At 41.1% G+C, this 22,319-nt stretch overlaps 1 protein-coding gene across 2 annotated transcripts in view; it reads right to left on the bottom strand.

Annotated features, from left to right (window-relative positions):
• The window catches only part of PELI2 (pellino E3 ubiquitin protein ligase family member 2), a 76,686-nt gene that overhangs the window by 8,503 nt on the left and 45,864 nt on the right, over nucleotides 1-22,319 (bottom strand). For both annotated transcript variants that reach the window (XM_061356064.1, XM_061356054.1), the window contains exon 3: nucleotides 7,985-8,086. In XM_061356064.1, the coding sequence (XP_061212048.1) occupies nucleotides 7,985-8,086 (102 nt within the window). The remainder of the gene's footprint in view (nucleotides 1-7,984; nucleotides 8,087-22,319) is intronic.

The following is a 22,319-nucleotide window of genomic DNA, read 5'->3' as shown; positions in this document are numbered from 1 at the left end:
TCTGGTTTCACCATTAACATACATCTCTGCAAACTAGATTTACTGTAAAGAAACATTATTCAAGAATCAAGGGAAGTGACATTATTAATACTTAACCCTTGTCACAACTGAACTGAGAGCAACAATATAGGGATCACTCCCGTATTTCTCAGTTCTACTTTGCAGTGTTAAAGACATGTTGAAATTCATGTCTGAAGTGACACATCCAGTTACTTTCTCCACATCGCAGGTCTCAACCCAAGTGTAAGATGTGATCAGCTTGCTGCAGATAAAAGTGCTGAGGAAATACTAAAAAAGGCCTAATCAAAAGTATGCAGTTCTATTTTTCACACAAAGTGACTACTAGAATACCCAAGAGACAGAGTTTAGAAACTGTTTAATATGGGACATTCCCGATTTATGTAACTTGACAAGTTGAAGCTAAAACTTAAAGCTATGTTTTATAATACACTATTACTCTATAAGACAGTATTATTTCCAACACACTTCTATTTCCCACCCAATTCCTGCTAAGAGTCAGCACTGACTAGCAGCAGGAAGCTTATTCATAACTTTTGACTGCATCTGTATGTGAAGTCTCTTAAAGGATAATCAGAAATGAACATGAAATGCATTTGTTGGTAAGTTTCTGCCTATTGCAGTCTCTCAAATAGATGACTCAACTTTTAGATGCAGTTAAGAGAAAAACCTGCCTTATTTTCCCTTAAATGATGACGAGCACACTAGTGTGTGCTCCCAGTCTTCCTCATATCGTATTAATCAGTCAATATGAAATCTGGATGCTTTATTTCATATGTAAGCATTAAAATGTATATAATTACTTTGTTCCTTAAAATATTATATGTACCTCCTTCATAGAATCATAGAATAGTTAGGGCTAGAAAGGACGTTAAAATCTTGTAAATACTGGCTTTGCTTTTGTTTGCTTGGGGTTTTGTTTGTTCCCCCTGCACCCCTGTTATTGAAAAAGCCTTCTACAGGAGCTGTATTACAATGTATTGTGCTACAATGCTAGAAATTATTTTAAGAAGTGGCCTTCTCATGGCAATTTCCTTATTCTGTACATCAAATAAAAATTCTGAGTTTGAGATCACCTGAAAAAAAAGTCCCTCAGGAGCAAATTAAGAACTTGATGCTATCAGCATTTACCTACAAAGAAGTTTAACTCATCTGACTTTCCAGTCAGATTACAGTCACGGCAGACTTGGTTCCACTAGTCAAAGCTACTCTCTGCAGACTTTATTACCCACTTTTCTTCCATTTTCCTCTATAGCACAGAAAACTGTCTCCTTTCCAATAGTTTTAGTCTGTATTTTGGGACTTTTCTTGTTAACGGTGTCATATACATTATTTCACTAAGCCACTTCCAGTATATCCTGGGTTCAGCAGTAGCAGTCATTTCTTCTCCTTCTTAGTAGGTGGTGCAGTGCTGTGTTTTTGACTTTCAGCCTGGGAACAGCGCTGATAACACCGATGTTTTTAGTTGCTGCTCAAATGTTTACTCTGACCAAGGACTTTCTGAGTCTCACGCTCTGCCAGGGAGGAGGGGACGCTGGGAGGAAGCAGAGACAGGACACCTGACCCAAACTAGCCAAAGGGGTATTCCATACCACAGCACATCGTGCCCAGGATGTAAACTCAAGAGTTAACCTGGAAGGGCCAGCTCACTGCTTGATCGAGCTGTGTATCGACGGGTGATATTGTATTCTTTCCCCTTGTTATTTCCTTCATCATCATTATTATTGGTGGCAGCAGCAGTGGTCTGTGTTATACCTTAGTTACTGGACTGTTCTTATCTCAACCCATGGGAGTTACATTCTTTCGATTCTCCTCCCCAACCCTCCGGGAACAGGGGCGGGGGGGGGGAAGGGGGAGGAGTAAGTGAGAGGGCTTTGTGGCTCTGATTTACAGCCTGGGCTTAAACCACGACACAATAACAAACCGTAAACCTTTCTGCTGATGCATAAGACCACTTCTGTTGTCTACACTCCAGGTTATTGTTCAAAGCTGTGTAAAAGCCAGGCAGTCACTCAATTTGCTAGTATCTACCGTCAATCAAAGAAGCGCTATTAAAAACACTCACTCCTGACACAACGCAAAACCAGGCAACCTGCCAGCAGATAATTTAACAGCTACAGATTCTTGGACTTCAACAGAATTTCACTTTGATGATAGGGAGAATTGGACCATGCATCTTCTGAAAGGCTGTTCTTCAGAAAAAAATAAAATATCAATTTTACATATTGGATGTACCTGCTTCTTGTATAAACTTGTAGTTATTAAGGGTACAGGCTACACATTTTGTTTCCTTTTATAAGGATACGAACAGGTATAATCAACCCATTCTCATCCAACCAAGCCATGAAGGAGCAGGTTCTGCTCTAACTGATGCATCATGAACAGAATGGTTATTGAACTCTAATGAAAAAAATCTTCATTATTAGCAGCATGTAGATGTTGCAGCGTGTAGACTCTAAGAGATGCCAGATGGAACACATTAGTACATTCTCTTTGTTATTTCATGAAGAAATCTGATCTAGATGTTACCAAAACAGAGGTATATAGTAGCATTTGTACACAAATTTCACAATAGAATTACACTTAAAAAAAACAAAACCCAAAACACACACAACACAGCAGAATAACAGTTTAGCACATAAGAGCAAAATCATAGATATGTCCAGGACATCTGGTGATGCATGGTGAGGTGCTGTGTTCAAGTTTATGCATGAAAATATGGCCATTTTCATTTTATTATAGAAAATGTCAATAAAATTGGTATTTAGAGAACCCGAACACTGCTCCTCAACGCCTTCTGAGCTTCCTTATTGTCCCTTGTTGCTCTGGTTTCAGCTTTAACAGTTCTTTAATTCCTTGCAGCTGGTAGAGCTGTGTTTTCAACTTTAGTCTGAGAATTACACTGATAACACACCAATGTTTTTAGTTGTTGCTCAGTAGCACTCACTCTGACCAAGGACTTTTCAGTCTCATGCTCTGCCAGTGAGGAGGGGCACAGGAAGCCAGGATGGAGCAGAGACAGGACACCCAACCCAAACTAGCCAAAGGGGTATTCCATATCACAGCACATCATGCCCAGTATAGAAACTGGGGGGGGAGTCACCTGGAAGGGACTGATCTCAGGTTGGTCTGGGTATTGGTCAGCAGGTGGTGAGCAATTGTATTGTGCATCACTTGACTTTTCTTGGCTTTTACTCCTCTTTTTCCTTATATCTTTATTTTAATTATTAAACTGATACTATCTCAACCCATGGGTTTTACCTTTTTCCAGTTCTCCCAATACCACTGGGGGGAGTGAGGGTGCGAGTGGTTGCATGGTACTTATATATAACAACAGTTACATAGTCTCCCCACATTTTCCATATGTGCCTCACTCCCGATAAACCATCTACTTATGCTTCTTCTTGGTTATAAAATTGGAAAACATAAAATAAGAAGCTATTCTGGGTTTGTAATCTTTACAGTTTTCCCATTTGTTTCTGGAAAAACTGCAGAATACAAGTCACCAACACATCACTTCTCCTGTTTTCATGTTATTCACAGGTTAGAAATAGTACCCTGACCAAGGAAATAAAAACCTCTGCTGTCCCTTTTCCTATTTCAGGTCCCACTGACTAAGGTGTTACTAACAACCACCATTCCAAGCTTCTCACATTTCTCACTATGGTTACCTTAGTGAAGTCAAGCAGTGCTACTATCCTATTTCACAGAGGGGAAGATGAAGATAAAAAAAAAACAACCCAAAACAACATTATTTGTCCAAGATAATACGTCTCAGCAGCAGCCAAGGAGGGGCCTTAAGCATCAAGGTAATTCTGTGGTCCAGGCATTATCTTTCCCTTTTCAGCTTCCCCATCCTTGCTAGTGTTCTACAGAAGCACATACATTTCAAAAGAAAACAGCAAAATCCAAGGATTGCCTATTCAAGTGATGCCAGATCAGTAAGACATTACTGTCTGGATCAACAGAGGACATGTAATTTGTCATCGTACCACTGGGCTACACAGATCAGTCCTCAATCTGTTCATAGTCAGGTTACTGAGTATAATTAAAATCTAATGGCTTCTCTAAATAATGGAAACCTCTTCAGCTGCTCTCAGGCATTGCTTGAGCAGCAAAATACTGTTTCAGTCTACCAGACTATTCCTTTTCCAATTCTCACAGCTATCAGCCCCTCTAGGGCAACGTGTGGAGCACAATCGTGAGAAGAAGCCACAGAGAGTGGAAACATGAACCAGGACATACTGCTAGAGGTCAAGCTGAGATCAAGTCACAGCAACAGTCTACACATCAAGACAGAAGAAACAGACTGCACTGGAAAGAGAACTTTTAAGCAATATGTATGTCTTAACTCTGACATATTAGCTATTTGAGGGGGGACCAGGAGGACTGAGACACTTTATCAATACAAGATTCAGTTCAAAAAAGTTTTACCGTTCAGATGGGATAGTTTTACCCATTAAAAGCTAAACTAGTCACCTAACTATAAATCTATGGCAGATACCTGCTTGAACCATAGGCAGTCACACAGGTGAATTAGTACACAGACCAAAATTAGGGCTTTTGTGAAATTTCCCTGGGCACCCAAAAGCTGCTGGAAGGAGAAAGCACTATGCTTGTGAGGGTGCAGCAAGGGATATACACTCCAGTGCCAGATGTAGAAGTATAGTAGGTCTCTGGGGTAGGCAGCCAGCCCAAGCCATCTCGGTGTATGACCCTGTGCAAATTCCTTCACTACCAAGCACCAATGGGTCTCAAAGGGAAGCAGGGGAAGATATGCTGTTAGCTGGGCTACTCTATAATTAACCAGCCCATTCCTTGCTAAGTCAAACTTCTACTTTAGATCCAAAACATCCTTAATTATCTGCCTTAACCTACTGCCTTAGACAAGGGTCACTTGGACCTGTGGAGCACTGCTTTGCCTATTACGCATCTCCTTGCCTCAGACCGCTAGATTTTATTAGAATGACAGCTCAGCACCCCAACCGACCTAACTCTTTATCAGTACCCCCCAAGTAAAAGACGTAACCACCGCTAGGATATTGCGCAACCAAGAAAAGAGCTGTCTATATGATATGACCAGAAAAGCAGCTGTAATGCAACTCTTTAATTCCAGCTTTCAGAAACAGCTTTTCAAAATGTTGGGGTTTTTTGTTGTTGTTTTGAGGTAGTTTTCTAATCAATTCTCCCAGTTGAATGTAAAGGGTTTGAAAGGGCCAGTTGAATCTGGAAAATAAAAAAGAAGTTACAGGATTGGTGCTACAGCCAGGGATTCAGCTACTTAGACCATGGGACTCACTTTGAGTAACCTGGTCTGCTGGAGACCATCTGTCAAAGAAGCAGAAGAGCATCTTCAGATACAGGCTTGCCAAGCTGGCAAAGGGGGCTTTAAACTAGAGCTGCCAGGGAAGGGGAACTTCAATCCATCCTGATCCTGCTAGTTCCATCCTGGTGCCAGCAGGAGATTTCCAGAGCCTGAAAAGGGATTGCAGGACAGCAAGGGGGCAGCTAAAGAGCTCAACAGAAAGGACTTCCAGCCATTCCTGACAATAAGTCAGCTTAACTGATGGGCCCAAATTAAATGCCTCTATTCGATGCATATAGGATGGGTGAAAAGCAAGAGGAGTTAGAGGCATGCACATGCCTAAAGGCCTATGACCTTACTGGCATCATGAAGAGGTGGGGGGATGCCTCCTACAATTGGAGTGCTGGAATGGAAGAATACAGGCTCTTCAGGAAGAACAGGCTGGAGAGACAAGAAGGGGGTATTGCTCTCCATGTTAATGACTGCCTGGAGTACACAGAGCTCTTCTGCCTGTGAAACCTTTTAGCATCCAAAAAACACATGAGATACTCATAGGTTTGGGAAAACAACTTGTCCCATTGACCATTTCTTTGGAAAGGCTTCCCTCCACTACCTAAGGGGGTCTTCAAGAAAGCTTTAGAGGGACTTTGACAAGGGCCTGTAAGGATAAGACAAGGGGAATGGCTTTAAGCTGACAGAGGGGAGGATTTAGATTAGATATTAGGAAGAAAGTCTTCACTATGGGGGTGGTGTGACACTGGACCAGACTGCCCAGAGAAGCTGTGGCTGCCTCATCCCTGGCAGTGTTCAAGGCTGGGCTGGACGATGCTTGGCACAACCTGCTCTGCTGAAAGGTGTCCCTACCTGTGGCGGGGGTTGGAACTGATAATCTTTAAATTCCCTTCTGTCCTGGGCTCAGCAGTGGCAATCATTTTTCTCCTTCTTGGTACCCGGTGCAGTGCTGTGTTTTGACTTTCGGCCTGGGAACAGAGCTGATAACACCGATGTTTTGGTCTGGCCAAGGACTCTGTGATCCTCATGCTCTGCCAGGGAGGAGGAAAGCCGGGAGGAAGCAGAGACAGGACACCTGACCCAAACTGACCAAAGAGGTATTCCATACCACAGCACGTCATACCCAGGATATAACTGGGAGTTTCCCAGAAGGGCTAGGAGACTGCGGGATTGGAAGAGGTATCGGTCGGTGTTTGCTCGGGCTGGGGGGGCGAGTTATCGGTTGGCTGGTGCTGAGGTGTTGTATTCTCTTCCCTTGTTATTTCCTTTATCATTACTATTATTGGTGGTAGCAGTAGTGATTTGTGATATACCTTAGTTACTAAACTGTTCTTATCTCAACCCGTGGGAGTTGCATTCTTTTCAATTCTCCTCTCCGTCCCTCTGGCAGTAGGGGGAGGGGAAGAAGGGGGAAGTGAGTGAACGAGCTGTCTGGCTGGGTTTAAATCACGACACCTTCCAACCCAAACCATTTGATGATTCTATGAATTTACATACAGGAAAATTTCACTGAAGCCAATAAAGGCACAAAAAATATTATAAAGATAAAGAAGTATCACACAGTAAACAAAAGGATGGGTTAAATTTTTCTTTTACCAGTCAACATAAGAAAACCTATTTCAGTTCACTCTGGCTGTGCAATCCTTCATGAAGCAGCAAATGAACAAGACTTTTTGTTGGGTTTTTGTTTGTTTTGGTTTTGTTTTTTTTTTTTTTTAATCAAACCCTACTTGGACCTAACCATTCCCAAGTCACACCAGATTTTATATAGAGCAAAAAACCCATAAGCCACATGAAGCACAGACATCTTGATAGAGTGTTTGTCAACTCAACTACACACCCTTCTAAATAGGAAAGACTGAATGAGGAGGGATAATTCATGATAAGATGGTCTAATCATGGAGGTTACTGACAAGATAAACCTGATTAGTCTAGACTGGAAAAGGCTGTGAGTGTTTGGTTTTTTTTTCCAAGCTGGAGGTCTAAGTTTGTGCAGAATTTCTGGTCTCTCGCATATAAAATAGAGCACTGCACAAAAAAAAAATAAGTTCAGTTTTCAGAATGTTAGATTCTGAAAAACACAAATGCATACAGGGGAGAAAACACATTAGAAAAACATGCCTAGAGAAATTCGGCACAGTCCCCTACACCATTTGGTATATTTGCACACCATCCAGGAATGGCTTTCTTTATCATTCTATCACTAGTTTGTCTCCCTTAGTGCACAGCTCCCACATTCCCCTCCCTACCTTTTCTTTTACCTTCCTCCTTCCCCATCTCATGTCCTTCTCCTATCCACTTCCTTCTTTACTCCAGCTACTTGATGAACTGAGGATGAGGGGTGTATTTTTCTGCTTATTTGCAAATTCAAACAGAGCACACATTTATTTCTGGTGATATTTGTAAAACTGCTATGCTGTCCTTGCAGAAAAAGCAGAGTACAGTGAGATCAGTAAGGATATTAACATGCTAGTGCTGGTTTGAGAAGAGCAGAGAATGTGAAACTGCAAAGTGCTCCCATATTAATGCAACTGGGTCCAACCATGGAAATTCCACAGATCACAGAGGACACCCAGAACAATGTAATGCAGAACTGTGATCCCGTATGTTGCTTTTAAAAAACAATGCATATATTGCATAGAGTCTTACCTGAAACATGTCTGTATCTTTATCATGAGTATACTCCACTACAACAGTCTGGTTTCTGGATAACGTGTAGGAGATACTGTGCTGACCTTTACAGCTGATTGCCTGTTGAATAAAAGAATATGTCTATTGTATACAGCTTCCACAAAAATAGCATAATCAAATTCATTTCACTATATAAACACCTTTACTATGATCAGGAAAAACAGTGTATTGTAACATGTTATTACAAGGCTAGGTAAACACATACACTAGGATTTTTTTGTTTGCTTTTAATGAAAACTCCAGGTGGCACTACTTTGTTTCCAGCTCAGAAGCACCTACCATTTTCACAGTTTAGACTCCAAATACATGGTTTTCTCTGAATTTATATTAAGTTCCTAACCCTCACAGGAACTTGTATCCTAGGAAAGGCTTTGGCGTTAGGATTCTTTGGTTTCTCTGTTTTTTCAAGCAAGTGAGCAATACATCTGATTTACAGTTAAAAGCACCAGGATTTCAGAGATATCATTACAGTTAAACAGATTTCTAGTTACATCAGAAAGAGCCTAACAATTTTATACGGGATGATGAGTGAATACTTTCAGCCTGTTTTTCCTCATTAAAAGGGTACTTCATACTACCTGTCAAAGGAAACTGGTCTCTATAGATATGGATATAGCGAAGACAAAATAGTATTCTAGTATTTGAAACAAGACTAGAAAAGGACAGCTGCTATTCTATTCTACTTCACTAAGATTTAAATCCTTATTTGTTAAGACTTCCCAGGTTTACATCTCTAGGTTGCCTTTTTATTAGTCCAGCAAGTCCTTCAGAGAACAGAAGAGAGACATCACCCCAACACAGAAGCAGTCTCAACGTGGAAATAAACAGCAACCTTGATTGAAAGAAGCAGTTTTCCTTGATTAAAAATACAGAGCATAGCTGCCATAATGAAGGCAGGACCTAGAGATCCTTTCAGAACCTCTGAGACTCAGCATACAAAATCTTTGCAGCACCAGTGATCATTTTTTCAAGCTTAAAGACCAACACTCACTTCAAATGATTAAATGGAGTCAAAGTGTAATTGCACTAACTGTACAGCATAAATGCACTGGTAAAAGCTTCAGGACAGAGGGAAACAAGCTGAGAAATAAATATATCGGCAAATAGGGAAATACATGCAAATATAAGGTCCATATAACTGCACACAATTATGAAAAGCAATGACTAGTACTGCTCAGGAAACACTTCACAGACACTTATGTATTGAATTAATAAGTTAATTAAAGCTTTCTCCAGATTTCTGCTAAGGGGGGTAATTTTCTAGAAGAGGTTCTCTCACTAGCTCTATTCCTTCATGCTGCTCTTCACCTACAAAATCCACACATAGGAATGATTAAACTAAGCAGCTAAATATATTCTACTCTTCTGTCACCTCTCACAAAAATCTAAATGATCCCAAAGCTATAGATCAAGTATTAAACAAATCATTAAAAGTTTTACTGAATGTTGAAGGTAGTAACACCACCTACATGCGTATTAAAAGCCTACTAACAGTTAGCAAAAGTATTTGACACAGAATTACTGAAAACGCATACTGGAAGAATTCTTTTCTGAAAATCTCATGCATTTACAGCAACAGATGAGAGACTACTTTTGCAACGTGCCTCACACTGAAAGCTCTTAACACTTGCTAAGGATTTACGCTTAGGAGTTACTACCTGGAGGCAAAGGATCCATCATCTTTGTTGGCAACATGGGCAGTGGGATCAAGCACACCTTCAGCAAGGTTGCCAATGACACCAAGCTGTGTGGTGTGGCTGACATGCTGGAGAGAAGGGATGGGATCCAGAGGGACCCGAGCAGGCTGGAGAGGAGGGATAGTGCCAGACTCATGAAGTTCAACAAGGCCAAGTGCAAGGTCCTGCACCTGGGTTGGGGTAACCTCAAGCACAAATACAGGCTGGGCAGAGACTGGATTATGAGCAGCCCTGAGGAGAAAGACTTGGGGACTTCGGTTGACAAGAAACTCAACATGACCCACCAAATGTGCACCTGCAGCACAGGAAGTCTGAGGGAGTCTCTATTCCACTCTCATTAAGACCCCACCTGGAGTACTGTGTCCAGCTCTGGGGTCCCCAATACAAAAAGGACATGGACCTTTTGGAGTGAGTCCAGAGGAGCTCACAAAGATGCTCAGAGAGCTGGAGCACCTCTCTTATGGAGAAAGGCTGAGAGATCTGGGCTTGTTCAACCTGGAGAAGGCTCCTGGAAGACCTCAGAACAGCCTTGCAGTGCCTGAAGAGGGTCTTCAAGAAAGCTGGAGAGGGACTTTTGACAACAGTGTGTAGAGACAGGACAAGGGGTAATGGGTTCAAACTTAACCAGAGGAAGTTCAAGTTAGATGTAAGGAAGAAGTTCTTCCCGTGAGGGTGGTGAAGCACTGGAACAAAAGAAGCCAGTGGCTTCTTCTGCCACAGAAGAGAAGGCAGAGCTTTCCTTCAGAGAAGGTGTGGCTGCCCCATCCCTGGCAGTGTTCAAGGCCAGGATAGACAAGGCTTGGAGCAGCCTGGTCTAGTGGAAGGCGTCACTGCCCATGGCGTAGGGTTGAAACTGGATGAGCTTTAAGGGGCAATTCCAACATCAACCATTCAATTATACGATTCTTTGACTAAGCAAGATAACCTTTCCCAGTCTCTTCCAGTACTTTTTTCTGCAATGAAGCTTTTGACAAAATTTCAAGCCATTGTATTTCTTTTACAATTATTGTAGCAAGAGCTGAAAAGTGAGGTAAAAATTATTTGATAATCATTGGTACACAGATTCTAAATTTACCAGCTGAAATTTATAATGTTTTGTAATAACCATTACACAGGTACACAGCATGTTGCAAGAACAAACATCAGCTTGAGATGCAATTCAAATGAAATCACTAACACTTTGGGACATCCTAAGACACTGAACTCTAGGTCTGAAATACACATGAAGACCTTTTTTTCTATGCATATTTGACAACTAACAAGGGGATCTCAAGCCCTGAGCAGGTCTTGGGTATTTCTAGAATATCAATGAAACAAAGCGATGAACAGGAGACCCTCACACCTTGCATTTTAAGCATAATACTGCAATAATGAATTTATATTCCTATTACCAGATATCAATTTCAAACACCAGATAGCAATAGCTTTCACTCACAAAATTTTTGTTTATTTCCACAAAACTGTGACAGCTGCAGATACAATGATGGACAGGCCTATCACCAACTGTGAACATGATGGTCCTTGGCTTCAGCTCCAGCCAGTCTGTGGAGCACTGACCACCAGCAACCTTGTAAAATTCCTGGACAGGGATATGTTAATAATGCCCATTAGGTTGACCAGGGTATCTCCTCTGAAATACTGGAGTAGGACACAAACTTTTTCTCCAGGTGTTCCTTTCCCTTACCGACTTCTCATCCTCATCTATTTCCCCTTCTCTTTGTTTTCCACTATTTAAATCCAGTTACTTTCAGTGTGAAATACCACAGTAATTTCCTGGAATTGTGTAATTATTTTTCAAATAAAAGAACATTATGAGAAGTGTTTCAACCTGGGCTTTCACAGTCTGCTCAGTACCAACAGTTGCTCCAATTCATGTATCTTTCACAGGCACATTAATTGCTGGTCTCAAAGCAATTGGCCACTTCCAAGAAATAAAAATCAAACAGCAGTATTTCAGGAAGTTCACAAAAAAAGAAGAACTATGAGCTAGTCACAACAACTGACCAGTGAAATATAAGTGTCTTAATAAAACAATACTGTAAGTGGAATGCTGAATGGATCATGAAGGATTTTTTCTGCTTGAGGAGCTATAGAATCATATCCCATGGTTAGGATATGTAATGAAAGCCTCTCACTTGCACGCATTCATGGCTGTCTGGAGAGCAAGACCACACACACTCCCATGCTCTGAGCACTGTGGCAAGTTCCTGTTTTCTACAAGACTTATAGGAACTTACTTGACTACTTCAGACATCATAGAATAGTTAAGGTTGGAAAGGACCTTAAGATCATCTAGTTCCAACTCCCCTGTCATGGGCAGGGACACCTCACACTAAACCATGCCACCCAAGGCCTCGTCCAACCTGGTCTTGAACACTGCCAGGGATGGAACATTCACAACTTCCCTGGACAACCCATTCCAGTGCCTCACCACCCTAACAGGAAAGAATTTCTTCCTTATATCCAATCTAAACTTCCCCTGTTTAAGTTTTAACCCATTACCCCTTGTCCTATCACTACAGTCCCTAATGAAGAGTCCCTCCCCAGCATCCCTATAGGCTCCCTTCAGATACTGGAAGGCTGCTATGAGGTCTCCACTCAGCCTTCTCTTCTCCAGGCTGAACAGCCCCAACTTTCTCAGCCTGTCTTCATACAGGAGGTGCTCCAGTCCCCTGATCATTCTTGTGGCCCTCCTCTGGACTTGTTCCAACAGTTCCATGTCCTTTTTATGTTGTTGAGGACACCAGAACTACACACAATACTCTACAAGACCCCCAAAAAGTATGGTAAAATTGGTTTGTGGCAACCAAAATAGTGAGGTTGCCTTTTCACTGCTTTTAGCATTCAGATTTTCAGACTTCTCCCCCCCCCCCCCCCCAGTAGGATGTTATCTGCCCTGCCCCAAACCTTGATGTTATTACATAACTGCACTGCTGCGGCAGCTGAAGTGACAAAAGCCCTGACTCTTGCATGACATACAGCAGCATTACAAGTTGTAGCAGATGACTGAAGAGTTTCATGCTGGATGCCACCATGTCCACCTTCCAGGCAGGAATTAAAATGTGAAAGAACAAAAAGCAGGCACTAAACTTTACCTCTATCCCTTCAACTCCACCTCAAGGCTGCCAAGATCCATCAGAGCAATAATGAGTATTTTCAAAGCTTGTACTCAGCATCCACCAAGCTTTTGAGTGTATGGGCCAGCATCAGCTTAATTTGAGAGCAGCTGTCTCCTATCTTTTAGGTTCTTAAAAATTTAATGAAAGTCATCAATTGAGCACAGAAAAAAAAAAGCTACATTAGTTCCTGGCAGAGGCAAATACTGGAAAACCCTCACTAATGTATATAGCCTGAGCCTGCCAAACCACTCTGAAACGTGGCTCCAGACTGGCCATAGCATTATACCACCTCTTGTCCAGCAAGAACTCTGGTGGGGAGACAGAGGCTAGATTACTTCAGTCGCCCACACAACAGTCTGTTTTATATGGTTAACTGTCTCAAGCTGCTGAATTCAAGTAATTCCCTTTGGAGGGAACAGCGAAGTTGAGACTGACAAAACCCCTGTGGACTGATAAAACAGATAATAGCCATAAGGGACTTTTCCAGCATGATTCCACTGCCAGTGACTTTATGTTTGCATTAGGGCTGAGGGATTTTAGAAAGTCCAAATGCCAAATGAAAGCAATAAGGGAATATTGAGGTGCCATTCTACTTGGCATGAAGGGACAGACATCCCAACATCTTTCCAAAGCAGAGCTTGTGTTTGCACAGTAATCCATCCTTCTCCACAGGGCTTTAACCTGGAATAGTGTGCAGCAGCTCCAAGCCTCACTGTACATTGAGCAGTGAGTTTACCCCAGCAGCAAGACTCCTCCCCTCCCATCACTGAAAAGCAAACCCTGCAGCTACCCCCACTGTAGCACTCCCCCTCCCTTGAGATGTCTGTCCAGTGATTTGGGGTCATAAAAACTGCCATATGTTATCAGAGACTGAGAGAAGCTGCATCTAAGAAGGCACGCTCTCTCTCCCCCATGCTAATATGGACTAAGCAAGTATTTGTGGCTTCAGGGTTTGTTTTTTTTTTAAGCTTTCCTAGTAGCTCAGTTCTGAACTGTATTCTTTCTGCCGGCTGGCATTACACTTGGCCTTGGTTTCTCCCCTGCCTCCTTACACACACTTTTCATTCTTGCTCTTATCTCTCCCTTTTGATAACAAAACCACATTCCAACACTCTGCACTCACAATCAAAGCATTAGTTAAAGGCTATGGCTTACAAATCTGCTACGTCTCAGAGGAGCTAAGATCAAATAGAGGTTGCTTTCCCAACAGCAATACTGCAACTGGAACATACCCAGCCTACCTGAATTCTTTGCTCTCCACTCATTCCCCTGGAAAGGCAGCTGCTATCAGTTTTACCATCATTTCAAGAACTGAGAAAGTAGAGTTCCCTAAATCCCACATATAAAAATCCTTGCAGATAAGGGGAATAAGAATACACAAACCCAGCATTTTTTAATCCTCTGCCTTTTTTTAGCAGAGATACAGAAAAAGGAGGGAACACAACTAAAAAGTATTAAGTCTTCAGTAGACTGGACATAGGCCTAACCTATTGGCAGCAATGCACAACACCGCATTTGCAAACATCCAGCGTTACCCGGGAGTGAGCACTGCACTGAGTGACACCACTCCGGAGTACCACCTCTCCCCTAAGCACTGACAGCATAGGCAGCTACTGCCCTGGAAACGAGCAGAAGGTCAGTAAAAACGTTAACTGTTTCCTGTTGCACAATGACAGATTAGTGTCAAACACATCTCCAGAAATGCCTTTATCAATTGACAAACCACAAGGTTAAACAAGAGCAGACCACCCCTTCTGCAGAGCATACAAAAAGCCTGTAAAATAGTCTGATGCAAGATGGAATTCTTTTTCCAAGAGGTTAATTATACCAGTGTTGGATTTCTCCAAGTGCAACAAGAAAACCCACATTTTCCTTAAAGTCCTTCTTTTTAATGGGCTGTTCTTAGAGATCTCTGCAAGTTCCTGCTTTGCACACAGTGATGAACTAGTGTGTATTCTTAAAATCTGTCTTCTGTAATAAGCATGTCCCTGTTTTGACCCATGACAAAGATTCTAGCTTGAGGCTCAAAACCTGAAGTACAGTTGGGTTTTTGGTTGTTTATTTGGTAAGCTTCCTTAGTAAGATATTCTACATTTATCTCTGTGCACATGTTACAAGTACCCTGAGTCAGATGTTGCCTATCTAGGACCATCTTCTGGTGTGCCACAGCTCTCCCCACACAGTGACAAAGTTGCTAATTTCCCTTAGTAATCTTCAGCCCAAGAGTTCAAGAACAGGTCAGGAGCTCACAGCATGACTACATTAACTTAACACTATTAGGTCAAACCTTCAATGTAAGGAGCACATCAATGACCTGGAAAAGCAGATCCCAAAATTCTCACAGCCTTTAAGCTGTTGCTTGCAAGGCTTGTAAGAAGCAGGTCTAACCCACTTCTAGAAACAGAGACTTTGCGTTCTTCTGGTCTGCAATGCTTCCAAGAAAAACCAAACCAAACCAAACAAAACAAAACAACAAAAAAAAAAAACAAACAACGACAAAAAAAACAAACAAAAAAACAACAACCCACACCAACAAAACTCTGCACATTGAAATTGAAATTTAAACTTCCCAGTTCACTTGTGTGTAGCAAGCTCCCCACAGATCACAAGAGAGACTTAACATCATTATGGTCACCAAGTCTTCTGCACTGTAGCAGAAAGTGAGGGCTAAAATCCATTAAGAAAGAGGCAGATGTCTCACAGGAAGGGCTGCTCTATTAGAATAGGAGTTTTAGTTTAGTTAATTAGGTTGGATTAGGACAATAAAATGATTTATGGGAACACTTCAGTTTTCTTTGTTGGTAGTCAAGCTGACCGACACCACACTGACGTGTTTAAAATTAATGACAGCAGTGCCTTCATGAGTTAAATGCTTTCTTACTTGGCTGCCGGCCTTCAATTTCTTTTATAAAAAGAGAACACAAGAAACACTCAGGGTCGTCAGACAAAAGATCTTGCAACTTAAAAGGAAGCTTTAGCTAGCAAGGAAGGAAGCGAAGAACACATCGCATTTCCACTGGATTTTTGGACTGACTGACTTCCAGAGCCAGCAGACATTAGGTTACCATAACAAAACACAACAAAAGCTCATGAACGTGACACACTGATGTTTTGCCTACATCAGAAAAGCGTGTCCACTTTGGAAGTTTCCCAGCAAATTGTGACAAATGTCAATTCATGTAACTAAAGACTGCAATTTTACTCTGCCACATCTTAAACCCAACGGTAATTGTACAGAATTACTGCTTCTGTAACACTAGATTGCAATAACACTGAAAATTTACACTGACCTCTGGCTACTGATACAGCCATTATACATAATTTTCCTTTAGCGTTTCACAAAGAAACTAGACATTATCATGGAAACCTTACGGGTTTCATGTGCCTACAGGAATGCCTGAAATGACTGAAGCAACCAGAACCACAGGCTCAGCTATTCAACAAGTCTGCATCTGCTTCCCGCACAGCTCTGAACAAGCCCATGTTCAATGTTCTTCCTTTTCTCAAAAAAAAAAAGTGTCTACATTAGAACTGCAACATCTATGCACACATTTTTGTAAATGTTGTCTGTGCCCAATATTTCAGCTGTTAATATTCTCTGGACAACTAAATGTATGTTAGGAAATGGTCAAAAAAAGGTTAAGAGTTAGAAAATACCAGTAAAAACATGCCACCATGAAGAAATCGAATTTTGTACACAGTACTTAAATATCTGTCAGAAATACGCATTAGTGCATTTACTGATGTTGCAGCTACTTACAGGGAAATTGTTTCTTGCATGGCACACTGAACAGAACAATGCTTGCCTTCTGAAAAACACCAATTAACTGCAAAACATTACAAATTCTTTACTGGTTTCAGATGGTTTTGGTAATTACATGATCTCAGCACTAACAGACCGGGGGGAGTTAAAAACACACATGTAACAAGCAATCGGACAAGTACTTGACTTATTGAAGAAACAGTTTAAAACTATTTATGTGTAGCAAGGTCCGCAACCCCAGTCACAGCAATCAAGCTAATGCACACAGCCTGCAAGGCCACCCCTCCTCAATCTGCTGAATGTGAATCGCCCCCTAAAACTCACGGTACAAGGCTCTGTGCCAATGCAGAAACAATTTCACCAAATAGGCTAGTTTATTTACACTTCAGGCTTTTACAGCTTTCAAAGCATTCACAAGTTCTATGTACCCTTTCACGCTGAGCTTGGAGATTGAAGGGGGCGGGGGCAGAGGGGACATCACATGTGTCTCGGGCATACATCAAAGCCATCTGCTGCAAGTGCACGTGTGAGGTTGTGTGCTGCCAATCAAGCAATTTACCATTTATCAACTCAATAGGCAGATGTTAAATGATTTTCTCCATTTGCTGAATTTGTGTTGGTGTGCAATTTTAGACAACCAGCCCGCACAGCACACATCACTCTTTCTCCAGAAGAGGTGTCAAAATATACTGTTCCCTAATTCTCCATTTTGGGTAAGAGGACAACGATCTGAAAATTTTCCTAGATAAGCTAGGTCAGGGCTGACAGACACTTAACTGCAAGTTGTTATTCCAGGGAATAACAGGGTAGGCTGTGAATATTCAAAACACATCTTCAAAATGCACAGTGGGTGTTAACCACAGTGCACATATTAAAGTCAGGTGGCCAAAATCATCATTGTTGCAGCCACTTACCAGACTCAAGTTCTACGTTGTACCTATGACTCCTGACCAGCTCTGGTAAAGTGATCCACAGTGTTCCACTTCATAATTCAAAGTACAAGAAGCAGCTCAAAATAGGTGCCATTTTATACTACAGGCACAGCTACATGATACAGTAGCTCAGGAATTGTTCTGTCAATCACAAACTTTTGGTGGTTGTGAATCAGCACCTTACCTAACCAACCTGTGAATGATTTTCCTCCCTATGCCACCTTTTAGCTTTTCTAGTCCTTAAAATGTTTCTACACCCTTTCAATTTTTTTTGCATCTGCATTCAGGAACATTATATTGCAAGTGATCTTTCATCCATCTTTGAAATTAAGTCTGTAGTTTTCCACCTTTAGCCAGGTTAGAAAATTTCCTCCCCCAAGCAGACTAGAGATAAGAGATAGCTCAGAGGCACAACACAGAGCTGCAGCAGTGCCAGATACACCAGCTACCCACAGCCTAAATCATTTACCCCAAACTCCAGAACACTCCTCTGAGCAAATAAATCACTGCCTGCACACTGCTGTTACTAGAAGGGGTAATTCTATTGCAAATGCTCTGAAGCTGTCTGCTTTAATCCTGTGTCGCGGACACATCTCACCTGCTTTGGAAACCAGGAGACATGCATTTATCACCACCCTGTACTCAATTACATGTGTTACATACAACTCGTACTACAACTTCTTATTTACTCCACCAGGTATTCTCTTTTCATTAGGTATTATCTCAGCTGATCACTATGGAGCATATAGAGATGCACCCACTGTGTTACAGGTTAGATTCCCATATACCTGTCAATACAGATTATAACCAAATGATTAAGATACTTCCTTTTTAGAAGACACATCTGTCCCTGTTTCAGCTTCAACCCACCATGCAGTCATACCACTGTCTAAAAACGAGCATGAATTTGCAAAGTGGTTTTGCAGGATATTTCATTTCCATCTGTAGAAAGGAAGCAAAACTGCCCAGAAAAGTAGGACCAAAAAGTTGAACGTATTCCCGCCAGGATGCCACTTTGGAACGAGACTTTTTTACAATATAATGAGTGTTTGAGGTTTTCTATCTGCAACAAACAGGGAAGAGGAGAGATAAGCAGCCAAGCTCTGCTGAGAGCTCCTGTTTCTGGTCATGCTGCTGGCAGTTCAGTAGTGCTAAGGCTTACTACCTTTATACAACGGAGCTGGTTCTCATCTCCACAGGAGAGAAGCCTAAGAAACCTTCTCGCTTGAAAGCAAGGGGAGCAGAAGAAACTAGCAGTCTACTGAAAGAGACTTTGCACAAGAGTCAGTTTAGCTACAAGCTCTTCAGGGACACAAACAAAACTTCCTGAAAACAAAACTTCTGACCCTCAAACTCCTGGCATTAGTGGACTAAGTGTAGGATTTATTCTAGAAGATTATAAGCCTATAAATTTAAACATGAAGGCATAAACGTGATTTTGCAACTGCAGCTGGAGCACATCCCCAAAACTCTTGATAAACCCACAAAAATATCAGTAATTAGAGAAGGATGCAACAGTGTCTGTAGCTGAACATCGGTGCCAACAGTCTACAATTCATTTATATACATCAAGAACAAAAGCAGCAGATGCCTGCTACACTTATGTAATTGGATATGCCAAGTGCACAAAAAAAAACCCCACAGATTAGAATCCTCAACTAAAAACCAGACAAAAAAAACCCCAAACAAACAAACAAAAAAAAAAACCCAACCCACAGTGACAAAGTCCCCTCGAGGGCTTTTATCAATACAGGGACTTCGTGCATCAGCAGTGAATGCTTCTGTGAATCAAAGCACCCATGAGCACCAATCTAAGCCTGCCTGCCAAAGGAGAGCACATAATAAGAGAAGACGCATATCATCCTGTAGCTTCAAGAAGTTGTAAATTCAATCTGATACAAATCAATTTTATATAAAGACAGCCAAAAGCTCTCCAGTTACCTTAACAGACCTGTTAAGCAGCTGCACAAAAATCCCTCACGAGGAAAAAACAAAAAATAAAATAAATTGAACTTCCTCTTTCGAAAGAGCCATTAAGTGCTTATAGAAAGCAGCTATGTTTTACAGAGCCCAACAAGGAATAGAAGCTGCCTTCTAGACTTCACACTACAGCCAGAGTATTGTCCTGATAGAAAGCACACTCTTTGACAGATCAAACTCAAAAGCAATCAGTCTTTTCTAGCAGTCCGAGATTCCTACAGAAATTACAAGTCACTGCAACAAAACAGACTTTCTAAAATTTTCCTTTGTGGAGACTACCAACAAAAACAATTCCTGCAGCACAGTTCAGCTGGTATTGAACCAAGCTGGACAAATGTTACTGACAGCAGCCCACAAGAAAAACAAGTTCAGCCCACCTTCCAAAAAGAGCATCCTACTGCAAGACATTCTTGGGGGTGGCAGTAACAGGAGGTAAGATCAGTAAGATCAGTCTCGTATATGGATGAAGGTGACTAGTCTGATCAGCAGCACTCGGTACACAAATACTCAAGTAGAAGAAATAGCATGCAAGTTAACAGCACACATCTTGCATGTGGGAAACAATCACTTTTAAAGATTTAAGTCCTATGAATATAGAGTACACAAAAGCATTTTGAATCTTTCTGCCTGCCACTTACACATATCAGTAAGCATCCTCTTTTAACTCTGTTTAACTGAGCTACTTAAGTGATTTAAGTCAATAAGATGACACCCTATACAGCAAACAAAATGCAATCCTGATTTATGCTGATGCATGTAAGCTGAAAAATATCAACTTGCTAACAAGCAGGAAGCAAGGAGGTTTCTTCACTGTATGTGCAGTTGCCAAGCTCATTTCAAAACATAACTGACTGTAAGCTCCTCCAATGCTGTCTCTGAATACGTACAGAACTGAAAACAAGTCTGGCCCCAATTCCCAGACTTTTTTTAATTATCCAGAGGAAAAAAGACAAACTATCTCTTCACAGAGGAGATAGCACAGCTCTGGCAGTTTGCAGTAACTAACATTGCCTCTCCATCTTGCAGAGAAGAAAGAACAGTGAGAAAGCAACATGTACATATCCCATTCTCAGTCACCCACCTGCATGAACTATAACAAAATGTGAACAACCACATTCAGGATTCACTTATCAGAATGCTTTGTCCCTGGCTCTCAGGCCATTTTACAGTCCAAGCTAACAGCTAGGTTCACAAAACACATTCAATACTAGGACAGGAAGGTTCAGCTGAAATCTAAGTATTCAGCACCTTTGTCTATTTTTTTAACTGCAGCATGGAATAGCAGATTGGGGAAAATTTCAATATCAACTCAAGTAAATAAGAGTACACAAGTACTGTCTGAGAGCACTTAAGCCAAAATATGGGTCACATCTGCCACTAAATAGCTTTGATATCAGAGTGGAGCCAAACTTAACTTTCATAAGTCAGTCCAACCCAAACAGTTACTGATGCACATATGCCACATTCTCAGCCCTCGCCCCGCAGAGCAGAGTGCTCTACCTACCATTTAGGCAAATTCTAAAACCCAGGGTATCGAGGGTGAGCAAAGAGCAAATAACACCCAGAAAAATACATGGCTGTAGACATTTGACACAGTACATATCTGATATATCAGATAAAGACCAACACAGCCCATTACTATTACAACTCTGCAGCAAAATCCCTCCTCTTGTAGCTTTGGTATGGAATAAATTCAGCTTACTCTAGATTGTAATAAAGGATATTCTGCAGCACAATTCCCAATGTTCAGAGAAAGTAACAAGAGGATTAGTCGTCTCTATTGGTCTCAGTTCCTGTTATTTTCATTGTGTTCTTGAATTCCAATCTTCTATCATTTTTCGGGAAGATTGATTCAGACAGAGGGGAGGAAGGAAAACATATGTCCCTAAAATTTAAATCTATAATGCCAGCTTAAAAATCCCAGACACAAAGCTTTGTTTTACAATAATGCAATTCAGTTTTAGCAGGCTGTACTAGATGCACTCGTATCTGTAAGTCACCACTTACCTCTTCTGCGGTTTATTCAAATTTAAAGCAAGCTTTGCAGGCAACTTGTTCTATATTCATATGTAATGCTAGATAAGAGAACAGCTCATCAGAAGCTATGCACTTAACACAACATGATTTTACCATCGATATGTATCCCTCCCCCCAACACACTCATACAGGCTCTCACAGAAATAAGCAAGGCAGAATTCCATCCTGTATTAATATATTTTTTCCACATGCTTCTTTAGTAATAAGGACCAAGTTATCTGAATGTATGATCAGAAAGGTATAATTTTTTTCAAGGTTCAGCACAAGACTAGAGTTGTAATAGCAAAATTATGGAATATGTCACTATACCTATGAAAAATGCAGACTAGTACCCAGTGATGCATGGAATTTGGGGTTTTAAACTGAATGCGACAAACACTGACAAACAATATTAAATAATGATACAGTGCACTTAGCAGGCCCACAGTGTAAAAGAGGCATGGTTTTAATTAGGGCTATAGACTACTGAGTGCTTCTGAGGATAAAGCAGCCTATATTTATATGGAAAATACAGGCAGCTTATGGAATTACATACAGCAAAAAGCACATCAAGTACCTTTTCCCACCAGCATGACTGGGTACAAGTTCTTTACATAGAAATTAACGCTTAATGGTGTTAACTGATGATTTAAATCATGTTTTTAATCTGGTGTCTTAAACTACTTAATTTCTTAAATTAGTTGTTTAAATCGGGTTTTAACACATTGGAAAAAAAATAAAAAAATATATCTTTGCTGCACTGAACTCTTCCGGTACAGCTTCAGC

This window comes from Neopsephotus bourkii, unplaced genomic scaffold, assembly GCF_033783945.1.
Source record: "Neopsephotus bourkii isolate Nb327-2 ecotype Australia unplaced genomic scaffold, CSIRO-AGI_Nbou_v1 NB_95, whole genome shotgun sequence".
In the NCBI taxonomy this organism is placed as follows: domain Eukaryota; kingdom Metazoa; phylum Chordata; class Aves; order Psittaciformes; family Psittacidae; genus Neopsephotus; species Neopsephotus bourkii.
This window is presented reverse-complemented; position numbering and strand designations above follow the sequence as displayed.